This window comes from Catharus ustulatus, chromosome 15 (genome assembly GCF_009819885.2).
Source record: "Catharus ustulatus isolate bCatUst1 chromosome 15, bCatUst1.pri.v2, whole genome shotgun sequence".
NCBI classification, from domain to species: Eukaryota; Metazoa; Chordata; class Aves; order Passeriformes; family Turdidae; genus Catharus; species Catharus ustulatus.
The window spans coordinates 19,375,819-19,392,598 of NC_046235.1; the positions used below are offsets into that span (position 1 = coordinate 19,375,819).

At 40.7% G+C, this 16,780-nt stretch overlaps 1 protein-coding gene across 6 annotated transcripts; it reads left to right on the plus strand.

The window, feature by feature from the left end:
* Nucleotides 1-2,366: 2,366 nt before the first annotated feature.
* Nucleotides 2,367-16,192, plus strand: REEP2 (receptor accessory protein 2). 6 transcript variants are annotated; one of them, XM_033073505.1, is made up of 9 exons: nucleotides 2,367-2,560; nucleotides 2,932-3,004; nucleotides 6,987-7,063; nucleotides 8,265-8,333; nucleotides 8,541-8,661; nucleotides 9,228-9,341; nucleotides 9,702-9,849; nucleotides 10,131-10,288; nucleotides 12,188-16,192. In XM_033073505.1, the coding sequence occupies exons 1-9, from the start codon at nucleotides 2,529-2,531 to the stop codon at nucleotides 12,260-12,262; spliced, it is 867 nt and encodes a 288-aa protein (XP_032929396.1). In that variant the 5' UTR covers nucleotides 2,367-2,528; the 3' UTR covers nucleotides 12,263-16,192. The 6 variants fall into 6 exon arrangements, with proteins under 6 accessions (XP_032929396.1, XP_032929399.1, XP_032929398.1 ...); XM_033073507.1 differs by lacking the exon at nucleotides 2,367-2,560 and adding an exon at nucleotides 5,056-5,113 and having other exon boundaries at nucleotides 2,945-3,004; XM_033073508.1 differs by lacking the exon at nucleotides 8,265-8,333 and having other exon boundaries at nucleotides 2,377-2,560.
* Nucleotides 16,193-16,780: the final 588 nt, after the last annotated feature.

Below are 16,780 nucleotides of genomic sequence, written 5' to 3' on the forward strand. Positions count from 1 at the left end.
ATGCTATATTCTTGAGCCCGGATGAATTGCTGTTCCTCTTCATCATAGCAGCTTCTGGCCTCAGTTTCAACAGGATCTCTGAATCTGACTTTGCATTTTTCTTAATGTAGCTTTGCTTAAGCTGTTCTACTCGAGGAACAGCTTGTGTGCTTTCCATGCTTTATTGTCTAGCCATACCAGATTGACAGATATTTGGTGACCTGTTTGGACCGTTTGTAGATAAACCACAAGTATATAATGAGTTGTTTCAGCAGCAACATATCTGGGAAAAACCTATACAACCTTAATTTGAAAACAATTGATGAATTGCTTTCTTGGGTAGGTCTTAATTACACAGCATTATACAATATTACTACTAACTTAATAAAAAGAATACTACTAATAAATATTTTTATTTTCACTTAACCTGCAGCTGACTTTTGTTCCAAAAATAGCCCTTAAATTACCAGTAGTTTCTTCTCGTGGAAAGGTAAGTTAAGTAATTAATCTTTCATTTTTATTTATGATATGGAAAAAAAATTGAACTTCTTATTACTAAATGTAAATTGCTAGCTTAAAATACCTTTTCTGAAGTCATTCTAAAGGTCAACATGCTACTTAGCAGTGAGCTGCCACTTACAACACCACCATCTCTGCTGATGTTGAGATTCTGTTGTTCTTGCCACCATTTGTGTTTAATGCACTGAAGATTTTCATACTGCCCGTTGGCACATTAAATAGCTTAAAACACTAAAGCACATTTTATTTAGGTGTCACCCATGCTGCAGTTATTTAGCATTCTCACACTGTCAGGTATGTTACCAGATCTCTGCATTTTCCCTCTTCTGTTTGCATCTTCCACTCACCCAAGCATGAACAAATTACTCAGGTAGCAGACCTTTTGCTATGCTGGTCACCAATAGGAAACTGATGCAGTTAGAAAAGCAGTTATTTTGTTGAAGGTTTTTCCTGTTGGTGTTTGGACGAGTGAAAGCAGATTCCTTTTATCCTATTAGCAGGTCAATTATGCCATCAGTGGTGTAAATTGTGCAGTCCCTTATGCAATCATTTTGTGGCCATTCACATCCCAAAGCAGACTGTGACAAAATGTTCTTTGTCACTGTCTGTAGAGATGTTTCTGTTTTCATCTCTTGCATTAATGGGAAGTTGTCAATGTTCTGTATTTGTCATTACTGCTCATTATACTGAATGTCATTCATTCATGAGAAAATTCTTCCCAAACAGCTCTTTGTTTTTGTTCTGAGTCTTTCCTTGGTCTCACTCCTTTTAATAAAGGCTCTTCAGCAACTATCGGCAACTAATGAGACTTTGCCATAGTGCCTTCTTCCTTCAGGATTTTGGGGTTTTTTGTTTGTTTGTTTGGGGTTTTTCTGGTTTGTTTTTTTGTTTTGTGTTTTTTTGAGGTTGTTTTGGTTTTTGTTACTGTTTGGGTTTTTGTTTTGGTTTTGTTTAGGGTTTTTGTGGGTTTCTTGTTTTGTTTTGGGGTTTTTTGTTTGGTGGGGTTTTTTTAGTTTTCTTTGTTTTGTTTGGTTATGGGTTTTTGTTAGTTGAAAGAACCATAGTAGCTTTCTAGCGACTTTTTTTTAAAAATTTAATTTATTTAAAAACAGCTTATATAATGGTTATCTCAGTGTGATTCAAAGATCTGTGTATGGGGCCTAATCAATCCTTGACTGTAATATACATACAGGTTCCCAGGGACCCAGTAATGAACTCTGGCCTTGACTGAGGAGGAAGATTTATTTCAACAGTATTCCTTGGTGAGCTGTTAAAATACAACAGTTTCCTCTACTCCAATATGCTTAAGCATACACATTTCTCATCCTGCTCTACGGATATTCACACACACACGACACTGTTCAGCCCTGGTTTTGTAGTTAACGAAGTAATCCTTGATCTCTCAGGTTTCGAGGAAGAGTATATGGCAACACTGAAATTACCTGGAAACTACAAGTAACGGCCTTTATTCTTCTGGTTTGATAACACAAACGTCAGCATCGGCTAGTTGCGTTTTGTTTGGCATCCGGTTTTGGGTGAAACTTGGAGCCGTGGAACTCTGAACGACCCTGTTTGCAGCACGTAATAGCTGCCCTGGAGGGGGCAACTGGAAGGAAGATGGCATTTTCTGTGATCTAACTCCGTCTTCCCAAGTGCCCGTGATCTCAATTCAGCACTCTCCTGTAATTTTCCTCATGTTGCGCATGTTGCTTCTCTGCCATCGTTCCAGCAACGCCTCTTTTCCACCTGGCTGCTGCCGTTCCGCTGGCGGGGCTCCGTTCCCCGGTTCCCGCCGCGCCTCCCGGCCTGGTGCGAGCGAACGCGCGGCCTTCCCTCAGCGGGGGGCGGGCAGCGCGACTCGCCGTCGTTCCGCAGCGGGGCGGGATGCTCGGAACCCTGCGGCCTCTCCCTCCGCCGCGTCGGCTCCTCCCATGCGAGCACACGGGGCGGAGCTGCACTTGCTGCAGGAACCTGCCCTTTAAGAGCCGCCTGCCGCCGCTACTCAGCCCTGAGCCGCGCCCGGTGCCGCCATGGTTTCCTGGATAATCTCTCGCCTCGTGGTGTGAGTGCGTGCGGCCGGGGCGCGGGGAAGTGCGGGCCGCTGCGCGGGGCCCTTCCCTGGTGGTCCCTCAGGGGCCGCGGCCCAGAGCGGGGCTCTGGCGGCGGTGCGGCCCTGCGGGACCCCACGCCCTGGGAAGGGGCGGCTGGGGACTTGGGGGGCGCCCTCGCGTGTGGCTGCGGCTACAGACGGGCGGGTCCTCACGGGCTGCTTCGGCCCACACTTCCCACGGGCGGTGCCGCGGTGAGGGCGGCTGAGCCGCGCCCGGAGACCGGCATCACACCGGCTCCGCCAGCGCGGGGGGAGTGCCCGCCCCTGCGGCCGGGGGCGGTGCGGGGCGCCGCGAGGCGCTGAGGGGTCTGTTCTTCTCGTAGGCTGATCTTCGGCACCCTCTACCCGGCGTACTCCTCCTACAAGGCCGTGAAGACGAAAAATGTAAAGGAATATGTGAGTACGGGCTCGCCGTGCCGGCGCAGCGCCAGCCGCGTCCTTCGCGGCCGCCTCGCAAGCCGCCGGCCTGGCCCCTGGACGATGGTACCCCGGCTCCGCAGGGGCTCGGGTCAGCCAGGCCGCCCGAGCAGCAGCTCCAGTCGTCTGGAAAAGCTGCCAAGGATGGGCGCTTACTGAAATGGGAGGTTTCAACCCGTAGACGTGGGCTGTATTTTCTCAGGAGATGCTTAGTGAGGGAGGGAAAGCGGGGGAAATACTGCAACCTGGAAGCATATGAAAGTCCAGGACAAGTTCTTTCTTGTAACTTTATCCTCACGTTGTGTCCTGTACTGCTTTTTCCATACTACTTTTGTTTTCTTCCGAAGGGTTGAATAATCCTGCTTGGTTTGTGGCTTCCCATCAACTTTGCTTGTGATTGGTGTTTTATGTTGGTGGAAACTTCAGTGTCTTTCCCTTCTGGAACCGTTTCCCTTTCTCTGTCTACACCATTGCTCCAATTACTATATTTAAAACACCAGATTTTTTTGTGATGTATTGTGTTGCCTTCTTACAGAAGGGATGTTCTAAGTGGATCAGTTGAGGCAAGAAAAGTGGAAAAGTATGCTATTAATTTTTGGGTTTTGTTTAATGATTTAGTGGTATAGGTCTCCTGAAGTAGATAGTCTGGATTGCTGCAGGAGAAAAATACAATCTTATTTTTAGTTTCAGAGAAAATGCTGTAGTGGTTCAAGAAAATGTATTTGAACTGCTAAAACTTACATATTAATGGTTCTTCCTTGAGGGGACTGCATCAGAAATAAGCAGTCCAACAGATGTTGGACTGCCATCTGTCTAATTCACTTACCCTTGAAGTGCTTCTTCCTTCTCAACACAAGTGGAAGGATGGGGGGAAAGATAGCAGAAGGGGCAATATCTGTTCAAACTGGTCTTCATGTGAAAACTCAGCAGAAAACTTGGATGCCGTGCTGCCGATTTTCAAATCCAGCTTTTTTATGTACTATTGCTTCTTCATAGTACTTAAGAAGCGGTATTGGTTAGGGTTTGGTGGTGGAGAAAGGTCTTACAGGTGTATCTGTGCTAAAGTGGTATACTGAAGCTTGAGTTGATGCAGACCAAGCTACCACAAACAGTCCATCAGTGACATCAGGGTACAGTGCAAATTTACTCTTCTCTACCACCATGATAAAAATTCAGGATAAATCCTTGAGCAGTTGTGGCAAACTGCTTCTAGTAGCTCAGATTGTCCTAAAAACAGTTTCTTTCTTTTCACACATCGTCTTCAGCGCTGGTCAAGTCTCCATTTCAGTTATGCTTTTGCATTTGCTGAATTTGTTTAGGTTCTTGGTGCAGGCTGGGGAGGCTGTATATGTGCCTGAAGCTGTTCATCATCAGGGTGAGCAGCAAGTGACTCCTTTTAGTGGACTGAAAAAAGAAATGTGGCTTCATTCAACCCTCAGTTTTGGAAGGTGTTTATAATCTGTTATAAGGAAAAAAAATAGGATTTCTTCCCATCTGCTTTCTGCTCTTTTAGTTTCTGGTCATCTGCAGGGACTTCTAGAACTAGAAGCTGGATCCCTCTAGTTTGTTTAGGAGCTATACTTCTTGTCTTTCTTTGGCTTTAGGGCATAGGGTGAAGGGTGACAGAAGGAGACAGAGGCAAGGAGACCTGCTTCCAGTATCGAAGTTTACATGAAGCAAACATGAAGTTTATTTAATCAGTAACTAAACAATGTTTTCTGTTCTCAGTTCGTACTCCTGAGCATTCTGTTAGCAGACTGAAATTAAGCTCTAGGCTTACATTCAGGCTGCCTACAGTGACCCCTTTTGAGTGACATCTGCTAATATATGGAAATGCAATAGTTTTCACTAAGAAAAAGCAGACACTGTAAGTTCATTGCTTTGCATTTAATCCTATTTAGAGATAAAATGTCTGCTGGAGATCAATTAGGATCCTTTTTTGAATTCTTTGACCAACTCCTACCTGATCTCTTGGATCGAAAAGTATCTTCTGCACAGTTTGTCATCTTACTATTCACAACCTTTTCCAGATGTTTCATGAAGATGAGCAGCACAGATCTCAACACTGATTCCTGTGGGATTCCACTGGTAACTTTCCTCATTGTGAAAAGTGGCCATTTCCTTTTATCCTTTGTTTCCTTTTTTTTAATCAACTGTTAATCCTCGATAGTTCCTTCATTTTTATCCTTGACAATTTTGTTCCTTTAAGTGTTTGTGTAGACCTGTTAGAAACTATTTAGAAACTTCATATACCCTTGCCCTGTAAGGAAAGCACTACTACAGCTAGCACAGGCTTATGGAAACCTAAGAGTTCTGCTGCACTTGTGATTTTTTTTTTTTTGGGGAAAAAAATCCCATAATCTTCCTTTTATTACATTTATGTAGTTATTTGCTAATTACTTTTATTACTATTACTGCCTTCATTTTGCCTAATGCTGAAGATTTACTGTGGATAGGTGTATAGGTTTTCTGAAATCTCCCACCCTTTTGGATCCCTTTCAGCAAACTTAGATTTATTATTATTCACACACTTGTTCATATAAGAGCTGATTCATGTTGCTGCACCAAGGACTGAATCATTCCTTTTGAAAAGTTGCTTTAGATCAGCTGAATGACACCTGGACTTGTCCAAACTGTTGGTACAAGAAAAAAAAAACAACAAGCAGGAGAGAGCCATACGATACAAGTTTTGCTATTTTCTGTTCTGAAAAAGAAAGTTTACAGTAAAGTGGAAGTAATTTGGATTACTAGCCACTGTCTCCTAAGCCATTCACTGTGTTAGGGCAGCTGGAGGCAGATAAATTTTCTTTTATGAGAAACTTGTGGAGGGTCTTTCAATAACTAATCACCAGATTTTCCAACGCATGCAAGTTTGGGGAAATACCTGCTTTTATATTACTTGCTGTAGCAAGGATTGTCAGCATGTCATTATTATATGAACATAATTGTTCATGTAAGTTTCATATATGGATTAATGTGTGGATTTAATATGTGACATTTCCCTGATTCAGTTTAGTTCTTTTTTCCCATTTTTTTGATGACACTAAGAGTGTTAATTGCTTTTAATTTAATTGTCCTCTTCATTTATCTGCTACTTTCGCTCTTTTTTAGTTCTCAACGGGATAGAAAACTAGCAATTTCCCTTATAATTCAGCTGACTCCTCTTGAGGAGTAATTGGCTTGTGGCTGAGAAACCAGTTATAAAAACAGCTGTGTGCATCTCTGTTTGTTAGGGGAGAATTAATTTGTGCTTTGAAAGAAATACTGCCCCAGATAAGGGTGTGTGAAAGTAGAGAGATGGATGATAGGCATCCAAATGTGTCTTAGTAGTACATATGTAGTATATACTCTAAACCTTAAACAAGAGGATCAGGCTGATGTGGCATGTTCTTTGCATTTTTACCTCTCTCAGTGAGCTTTCATTTGAAAAGAAAAACTAATTGCTTGTGTGATTTCTAGAAGTAATGATTAAGGCAAAGAATGCTTATTAGTGAGTTAGAGAAATAATATCTTATTTTTTTGTTTTTCTTTTTTCTAAGGAAAAACTTTACATAGGAAAATACAGGGCTGCAGCTGAAAGTTAAACTTCTACACGTGTGTGTACATATATTTTTTTCTTGTATTCATGATATATGGAAGAGTGTAACTTCTTAAAGTGAACTAACAAATCTTTTTGGTTAGGTCAGCTGGGACCTTAACACTGTTGCACCATAATGTTGCTCCAGGGCATGCATTCATCAATGTATTTGTATGTGTTTATCTAGTTAGAGCACAGTAATCCTACATGCTTTCTCAGACTAAAATTGTACCATTTGGTATGTGTCCCTCTCCATTACAGATTATATATGCCTTCTTTTTGAATCTGTCTTAATGTGTGGAGATGGGTCATTTATACTGAGAAGGCATTTCATTTCTTTTCTGGATTCTGATGTATGTCCATTGAGTGACTGCTCTTTTGCAGGTGAAGTGGATGATGTACTGGATAGTGTTTGCCTTTTTCACCACTGCAGAAACACTCACAGACATTGTTCTTTCTTGGTGAGTTCCTTGGTGGCTCGTGGTTTGTTTGGTTTTTTTGTTATTGCTATGTCTTTGTTTTGGATTGGGGTTTTTTTGCTGTTTTTTTTTTTGCCTTTTTTTAAGCAGAGAGAAATGTTGGGATGCTAAGAATAAACTGTGTCTCCTTTAGGAGTTTTCAATCCCTGTGAAGAGTCAGGAGGTTTCTAGATACTGTGGGTAGTAGCTGCCATCTTAGCTGTTTCAACTCCTTTGCTTGCAAAGTTAGGGTAAATACACAATATCTATAAAAGGATCTTCCTTCCTTCATAACTTGAAATATTTTTGAGAAGCTGTTAATGTGAACTGGTGCAGTTTGAAAAAATGATAGTCTAAAAGACACCTTATGAAAATGGTAGAAGGAGGAGACTTATTTTGCTTTGAGAGTCTTTTATGTGGAAGAGTAGATCACGTGCATGTCTGTGCTGTGAGTGGTTTGCATGATGAACTTCTCTTCCAATAAGGACAGTGGGACAGACTGGAATAGAAAAGGAAGCAGATTCTTATTCTTTTCAGTGCTCTGTGTCATGCTTGCCAGTATGGAGGCCTCCAAAAATGACAATTCATTGTTACAGGGCTTCAACTAAACCTTTGAAACCGGGTATCTTCAGTTGCATCGTTGCTTTCAGTGTTTGAGCTTTGTGTCCATCTCTGAAACGATGTTAATCAAGAGTTTTATCTTCTAAAGAATCTTGTAAGACACTACCTGTGCCTTACAAAAGTGCTCAGCAGCTTTGTTTCTATCTGCATAAAATCTGAAAAGCAGACAAAGATTGAAAAAGTATAAGAACTTTAGCTTATTCACATAAAGGACTTCTGAAAACAGAAGTTTCTTCCTACTAATTGAGTCAGTAGAGAATTTGCATTCAGTTGTTTCAGTCTCTGCTATTGTATCTTCCCAGACTTTATTGGGTAGGGGTTAGAGATGGCAGGCTTACATTCAACCTGCTCTTTCTCATTTGCACTGGCCCTGTTTTTGTTTCTTATCCGAGGAGTACGTGTTGGAAGTTTCAGAAAACAGCCATCAGCTTTAGTAGGAATGTGACATTATTAAGATATATAGTTAAAAATTTTGGAAATTGAGAAGGGAAACTAATGTAATATTAACATCCACTGGATGCTCTCTGAAGAAACATCAGAATGATGAGAGTAGCTATCAGACTCTAATTTGGTGTGTTTGCAGGGCTGAGAGATGCCCTGTTTATGGAGTTTTCATGGCTATGGATGAAAGACTAAATGATACTCGAAGAAGGTATGTCCTAGGATTCTAAAAAGGGTTCTGCTTTTCTGACCTGAATAATTAATTCTCTTGTGTCTGAGCCTTTACCTTGCCTACACACTTTCTGCCTGTGCTGCTCTCTGCTAGTTATCTCCATCTGTCTCTGTGCTGATCTTGATTCCAGTTCTCTATCTTTCTCTTGTCTTCTTTTTTTTTTTTTTTCTTTCCTCTTTCTCTCAGGTTTCCCTTTTATTTCGAGCTGAAAATTGCATTTGTGATTTGGCTGCTCTCCCCTTACACCAAGGGCTCCAGTGTCCTCTACAGGAAGTTTGTGCACCCAACGCTCTCCAATAAGGAGAAGGTACCTGCTTGTTGTTGGAAGATACTGACCTGTCTGGGAACTGACTGACTTCTAATTCAGTTATATCACAATAAAAACTGGAATCAGTGAATCTTGCTTGTGCTGACCTTAGTGAATGTAAAATGATTCTGTGGCTGACAATGATGTCATACTGCAGCTTACTGAAGATTGCAGTGTAGCCAATAGTTTGCTTAATGCTTAGAAAGCATGTTTGGCTAACCCAGTGTCATGAGCCCTTACAGTCACTGTCAGTAATTAAGCCCTTTGAATCACAATAGGAGCAGCATGTTCTGTAGCCAGTCTGTTTATTCACATGGTTGATATAAGCAACTGCTTTGTTTCAGTTGTTACAATTTGGAAATTGCATAGTGTAATTTAAAGTTGCATTTACACGCTTTTCTGTAATTAGCAGAGAAACTCAAGTTATGTGATCAAGGACACCTGATGCTAATAGCCTGAAAAAAGTGTGTCCAGATGAGCTTTGTGTTTCTAAGGGGGATGATGGGGAAACTCTGATTGTGTTTGTAACAGGCAGCTAAATGCCATGTTCCATGTTGTATTCCTAGGAAATTGATGAATACATTACTCAGGCTTGTGACAAGAGTTACGAAACCATGATGCGAGTTGGCAAGAGAGGGTTAAACCTTGCTGCCAATGCAGCAGTTACTGCAGCTGCAAAGGTAATGCAATGCCTTCTGTAACATTCAGGAATTGTCCAGCAGTTTATTTTTGTGTACTAGTCATTAGGTGCTGCAGGTCTATTAGGGGTACTAGTAATTGTTTGGCACCAACCTACTTTTCCTTCCTTCCAGTTTGCCCTGCAGTTAGTTCCATCCTTTGCCTTAAAAAAAAGTAGAGGGGGAGTGGAGTGGATTTTGCTTTAATCTCTTAATGCATGGGAGCATGCATTTTCCCTTTTCTGTTTTTTTTCAGAGTACCCTAGTGGGGAATAGGGCACCTTTGCTCATCTTCTGAATGAATGATCCCATGTGAGATGATCTTGGTGACATGCCTTTCACCCTGATTTTATGTCCTCTTAGGGCCAGGGAGTTTTGTCTGAGAAGCTTCGAAGTTTCAGCATGCAGGATCTCACTCTGATCCGAGATGAAGATACTGTGCACATGCGAAACTGTGATCCACAGCTGCACCCCTCTGGCACGAGTCTGCTGGAAACTATTGAAGACTCAGGTACAGGGCACCTGCTGGGCCATTGTGTGAGACCTTGGATGGGGAGCCAGGAGGGCTTCCCTGAGCCTTGGGTCTCAGAAAGGAGTACGAGATTGTAAATTATCTGTGAGAAGGTGCATTGTCTTCCATAGAGTCGTCTCATTTAATATACATCCCTGTACTTATCCATTATTGTTATTCAGGATGGTTGACATCAGGATGTGTTCCTTGAGGATGGGCCATTTTAAGCCTCATGAGATTCTTTAAAAGTATTTGCTAAAACTTTTGCTCTTGTTCCTTAGCTTCCTGTTATTCCTCTGGAGAGGAGAGCAGTGTGGCACATCGGTCTAATGGAACCCCATCAGATACTAGAACAGACCCATCAGATGAAGATGCAGGAGACAAACTTCCTAAACGTACCCAGAGTCTCAAAACTCCTAAAAAGGTGATGAAAGCCGAAGTGAGTAGGTGTATAGATAATTTCCAGCACTGACATTGATTTGTGAGCTTGGTTGGAAGGCTCTAGCTTTATAGTCTCAGCATTTAGAAGCTGTATATATAAAATTTGTTGGACTGGCTTTGCTAGTTGAGTCCTACATCAGAGAACTTGTCATCTTCTTGCTATACTTGTCTCTAGCTTTTGCATTTTTATCATGCCTGTAAGCCTCTGTCATAAGCCAGAACCAGATTTCTTTCATTCGGGCTTTGTGTTGAAGGGTGGAGCATTGCGTATTTTTAACGTGTTTTGTTGACAATATTCTCTCTCCTGTCTGCTACAGTCTGAATATATAATAGTGACATTTATCCCTGGGACAGCCACTTTCTCTTCATGTAAACACAGCAATTGTGTACCCTCTTGGGCTTCTCTTGACTTTTACACATTAGGTACAGGGAATTATACCACTCCCCACCTACCCCATTCCTGGAGTTTTTTCTTGAAGTTTGAGTAACTAGTGATTGTTCAATTGTCTTCTTATGTTCATGTGGTGATCCAAGGTATTTACAGCCATTCAGCCATTATTAAAATAAACCATACAGGAAAGTAAATGCAGTTGTGTTCAAGAATCATGTAAGCTTAGCAGTCTCTTTTTTCAGGTGTTCTCAGTTAGAAGATGCTTTTTGAGGTGTAGCTTTCCAGGTCTTTTCTCTTACGAGTGTTTCTTAGGGTTTGATTTGTACATGATAAAATTCTTCTCCCTTTTTATGAAGTTTGGGTTCTATTTGATTCAACTTGGACTTCTATTACTGTCTTTATCCAAGATAAACAATGCTATATAACTGACTCACATTGTTGAGCTATTCAGGCTATTATTTACTTATTTGTTTGAAGGAAAGTAATTGCTTAGAGCATGATTTTAAGTTGTACAGTTGACATGATTTTTACAGTGTGGGGGAAACCTTTGTATGTGTTTAAGTACTCCTTGTAATTGAATCACAGAATAATTGAGGTTGGAGGGGATCTCTGAATTCATCTGGTTCAAACCCACTGCACATGTAGAGCCAGTTCTCAGGACAAGGTCCACATGGCTTTTGATTTTTTCCAATGATGGACATCTGTGTCCAAAGATGTGTTTTGATTTAACTCTGATCTTTCTATGGCTTACTTCTGAGTTGTTCCTTCTTCTGTCTTGTCTACTGTATTAGACAGCAGCAGGGAAATAAGAGGCTCAAAATTTGAGTCAAAGCTTCCTAGTGAGGACTTTTCAAAGTGAAATTGTGAAAAGACACAAAGTACTCTTCTATGCTGCTTATTGTGAATGCAGAAATACTGATAAAGCCCTTTGCAGGTGCATTGGTTTTTAGGCTCAGATTGTTGAGTATTTGGGTCAGATTTAGGACTTGTACGAGATCTTTGACTGAGATCACTGAGGTTGCCAGCCAGGGCTGAATGCATCATAGATGAATAAATGTGCCCTTCTTGCCAATATGTAGAATGAAAGGCACAGAAGTAAATTGTGCAGATTAGTTGAGGATGTTTCTACAGCTTTCAGAGACCTGCACTGGTGATGGAAGTTAAGAAGTGGAAAAGTTAGAGCAGTGAAATGTTACGTGAATGTTACCACTTAGAAATATCCTTTTGTTTGGACAGCTGGCTTTGATTTTACTAGTGGACATACCGTGTTTTAGAATGTCTTCTCCTGATTGCTGTTTGATGGATAAGTGATTTGTTTAATGAAAGAAAAGAAATGGTTAAACAAGCTTTCTGGACAACATAATAATGGCATTATTACATTGACATGAATAGGGTCACATTGTCATTGTTTTGTCCTATTTTCACTCTTCATTCTTGCATCTTTCTGTTAGACATTTAGATGTTAAAATAAACTAGTCTAAAATGCCTCTTTTTATTTCTCCTCAGCTTCCAGTGAGAAGTGTAAAAGCCCGCCCTAAGAAGAAAGCTGCTGGCTCTCTTGCTTCTGGCGAGTCATCCTAAGGCAACCCCCACCCCCCAGCACCTGTCTCTGTCCTGGGATTTGCCTTTCGCTTTTATGGGGGAACTCTCCAAAGGAAGGGAGCTGAGATTCTTGTAAATAACCAATACTGCTTTACAGAGCTCATTCCAAGGCAAGGGGGAAGCTGGGATTCAGAAAGCAGAGTAGAGGATACAAATCCTCAGGAATTTTTCTCCTTTTCATCCCTCTGTTGGAGGGAATGCTGATATGTCTGTACATAACCAGTTGCTTTGGAATTCCCACTGTATAACTCTAGTTGAGAATCTTTGGTGGAAAAACTGACTAGGGTTAGAGACATCCTTTGCACAGAAACTGGAAAAATACTAGACGCAGGAGTTCCACAGGGTGGGTGGCTCTCTAAAATGTCTTATCTTGCTCTGGGTATTTTCCTGCAGCTGTGTGTTGTTAAGACGTGCCCACCATGAATTGTATTCCTTAAGAATGGACTGTACCTGGTATGTCCACCGCCTTTGAAAAAGTGACTGAAGTGATATATGCTGAGTGCTTTTGAACATAAAGGACTGGTTTATGGGAGATATATGCTAGATTCCCATTACTCATACTGGAACATGAAGAGATTGGTTTTTATTTTAGTTTTTCTGGAAGGTGAAGGGAGATAACTAGAAAAACTAATAAAGAAAATGTGCTATTATGTGCACGTTATATGATAGACTAGGCAAGAGTTACTGTTGAGAAGGAAAGTTTGGCATCTCTAAGATTTTTGTCTCTTTTTGAAACTGCTTGAATTTTATTTCGGGTTCTATATGCCCACTTTGACTCCTATTGAGAGCATCAGAATGAGGCGAGTCCCATGCAGTAGGTCCCATGCAGTTCCATGGCAAGCGTACTCGATTTGCCATTTAGTGGTTGAACTCATGTCATTGTTTTGCTTGTTACTTCAGACAAATTCTTTTATTCTAGAAGATGTCTGGGGAAAATCTGTCTCAAAAATCTGCGGGCATACTTGAGAATTTCAGAAGCCCTCACCTCTCAGCTTTAGGAGAGTCAATCCTCAGGAGATGAGAACTGAAACAGTTGATTTATTAACAGTTGACTTCTGCTAACTTCAGGATTTCATTTATGGGGGATAAAAAGCAGGGACTAGGGTGCAATACTGTGATTAATCAGTCCTCTTGCTTTATCCTGGTGCAGCCCTTGCACAATTTTCTGTCTGACATGTGCTGTGTTTATCAGCGTCCCGAGACTTGAGCAATACTTAACACTTGGGACAGAAAACTACAAGGAATGTAGAACATTGTGGCAGTGAAATTGCAGTGCTGCAGAGAAAATTTGCATCATGCCAAGCCGTACTAATCTCTTGAAGATGTTTAAGGGGAGATCCCCTGTACACATGCCAGCTGAGTCAGTGAAAATTTGAGATTTATGAGTAGGGTTCTTGTTATCAAGACCTATAATGAAGGTGCACCGTTATAGACATGGGTGTCTGAATGAATACTTGGTGGTCTTAATTTACACTGAAATTAGTTATCAAAGGAACCTGGCTCCTACATGCAGGTGTTTGTGTCCCATACTTTTGCTGTCACATTTCTGAAATTAGAGTGAATTCTTCACAGGGCCCAATATTCTAGAGAACAGCCTTTCAAAATTTTAAGAAGCTGAAGACTAGGACTGAATGTTTTTCTTGTTTCCCATTGTCTTGGTGGCAGATTATTTTCTGTTGAATTGACCAGTTATTTCAGGAAACCAATTAACTTGGGTTTACTATTCTTTGTAGCTTTTAAAAATTTAAACTTTACAGTCCATGTTAGAAACTTGCATCTCATCAGAAATATTTGTCCTAAATTATCTACAAGAGTTTATCCAGAAGTGAGTAGAAAATTCCTGATTTGGTTCTGAATTTTACAAAAACAACCCAATTATTTTGTTATTTGTTAGTTTATTAGCAAACTTCATGTCTTACTGCACATGCAAATGCATATCCTGAAGCAGGAATACTTTCTGTTTCCAAAGGAAATTCCTCTCTTCCGACAATAGATAAAAATCTTTCATGGTTATGTGGAAGATTCAGTTGTGAGGAGCTGCTGCCCTAGACATTCCTGTACTGAGCAAGAGTTCTCTATATACCAAGTATGTCTGCGACCTTTTTTTTTTTTTAAATTAAAATTTTGCATAGCAGATTATTTATGTAAATCATTGTGAGGGACTTGAATTAGAAGCCAAGTCTTCCCTTGTGCTGATCTTGCCCTTTCCTCGTGCACGCACTGTGATGGTCTACTATTACTAGGTTTCTACAGAGTGACTTCCCAGAATCTTCTCTAGAATCCATTTCTTTGTAGAGGCTTTTCTGCTTTGAAGCACAGGAAGAATTTCTGAAGATTCTGTTCTGGTATTAGGATTTATCTTTGTCTTCCTGAGCTGGGTCCTCTGCTAAGTAGCTTTTACTTAGCATTGATGCTTGATGGCATTACCTTGTGGGTAAATATGGGTCAGTTTTACTCTGACATTTGTTTATACAGGAGAACTGGCTTTTGGTTGCAAGAATGAGTCTACAGTAGAGTCAGGGACTGTCTAGTGTGTGATACGAGCTGATGATGTCGAGCAGCAGAATTTACCCAGAGCAAGAGCAATGTCTCAGCATGGATACTGTTTTCTTCTTCTAGTACAAATGTGGCTGCTAGATTGTGTTTTGCTTGATCAAAGCCACTGCAGATCTACCACCACCCACATGACCTCTTAATGAGTTTCTAGATACAGTTCTGCATTGGATGGCACTGTCTTGCATAGAAATTCTCTTGTTAATGAGAAAGCTGAATGTGCTGTTTTGATAAAATGCTTTTATCAGCTGCTGTTCGGTCTTTTCAGCAGGAAATGCTGGAATGTAGTTTCTTTTCAGTATCATCTGTGGGCTTCGATGTGCAATTAAGCAAATGGTTAAATCTTCACCTAGCATTAGTACCTGTTGTATTCGGTAAATGTATACAGCCTTTACTTAATATGCCTGGCCAGAGAAGTGCAGTAAGAGAAAATGATACTTGAGTCTGGGGGCTGAAGACGATGGTATGTGTGTTTCAAACTTCATGTGCCTAAAGGTTATCCTAAAATACCTGTACCATGAGATACAAAGTTGAAGCCATGACTGCCTTTTGAAAAGAAAAGTTTTACTTTCATGCTTTGTAGTAGTACGAGTCAGTGTTCTGCTGTTGGAAAAGAAAATAGTCAAATATAGTGGTTTCCTGTCTGAGAAACTTCATGATTTGTTGCATAAAAGGGAAAAAATGTTTTCTTGTTTGGCAGTAATCCTCCATGGTGACTAAAAAACATGAAAATATAGGGGACACAACTGTCAGGTTTTAAACCTTTACACTTTACCTAAACATCTTTATTACTTACTTTTTAAAATTTGAGTTTGCAATTCTCCAGCTTTACATGTCTGGGACTGATTTCTTTTAGACTAGAATAATTTGCTTGATAGGTAGAGCGTATACATAGAGAGGGGTGCTGGTATTCTTAAAATTGCAAAGCTTGTCCTGGGGAAGTTTCACCTTCCCTTATTTTAGGGAACTGATTTCCATTCATTGTGCTTTTGCAGTGCTGGGCTTTCTTTTATACATCCCTCTTGGAAACACAATTTCCTCACAATATACTTCCTTGGAAAGCAAGATCTCTGGAGAACCACAAATTTCCAAAAATGGTTATTTATTCTGTGCCATCTTAATCAGCAGGAAATTTAGTGCCTTAGGAGAAAAGTAAGATATCTATGGAGAACTCTGCTGGTTCTCTGATCTACACATAGCATTGTATAAAGGAGGCTCACAAGTTAACTGTGAAGTGTTATTGTATGCTTAAGAGCAGCTGTTGAATTGAGCTGGTTTTTCCTTTCTGTCTTCCAAAGCTGCATATAATGCTGGAAAGTGTGGATTGTTCCCTAAGAGAGAAATCTAGGGAACAAAGTTGAATTCTAATGAAAACACTGTATTGTCCCATTTCTGCTTGCTGGTGAGATGCTGAATGACATCTCTGTGTATCTGGTCTGTACTATAGCTTTTCTTGCTTTAGCCACTAGGAATTTTGTAGTGTGCCGTCTGGCTGAAGCATCTCATGGTGCTGTTTTGTGAATTGTCTTGCAAAGTCAGATATGTGAAAAACCAGGAAAGTATTCTGAAGTTACATGAGCTTGTAGAACCGTAGAGGTGTTAGAGTTGGAAGGGGCCTCTGGGGGTCATGTGGTTCAACCTGGCAACTCAGTCAGGGCCACCCATTGCCAGTTTCTGTGTGCTATTTCTGGTCTGGAATCTACTGAGTTTAATGTTTAAGAACTGATAATGTGTGCAGAAATGCATGTGCTGTATGAGAATATGCTTTAATGTTACTGAGGAGAAATGTTTCTTGGTCACTTTGCATCTGGAATTTGGCTCTGTCACAAGACTCTATAAACATAACTCATTCTTATGTTCTTATATGTATTGTTAAAAAGCTTAGAGACCTCATAAAAGATCTTAAAAAGGTCTTAAGAGGGATGCAGAGTAAGTTGTGAAAAC

Bases quoted from the DNA above. Each gene is read 5' to 3' on its own strand.
- REEP2 (XM_033073502.2), top strand. From the start codon at position 4,934: ATGTCTGCTGGAGATCAATTAGGATCCTTTTTTGAATTCTTTGACCAA. The intron at 9,342-9,701 runs GTAATGCAATGC...ATGTCCTCTTAG, and splicing joins CAGTTACTGCAGCTGCAAAG to GGCCAGGGAGTTTTGTCTGA. The intron at 9,850-10,130 runs GTACAGGGCACC...CTTGTTCCTTAG, and splicing joins GGAAACTATTGAAGACTCAG to CTTCCTGTTATTCCTCTGGA.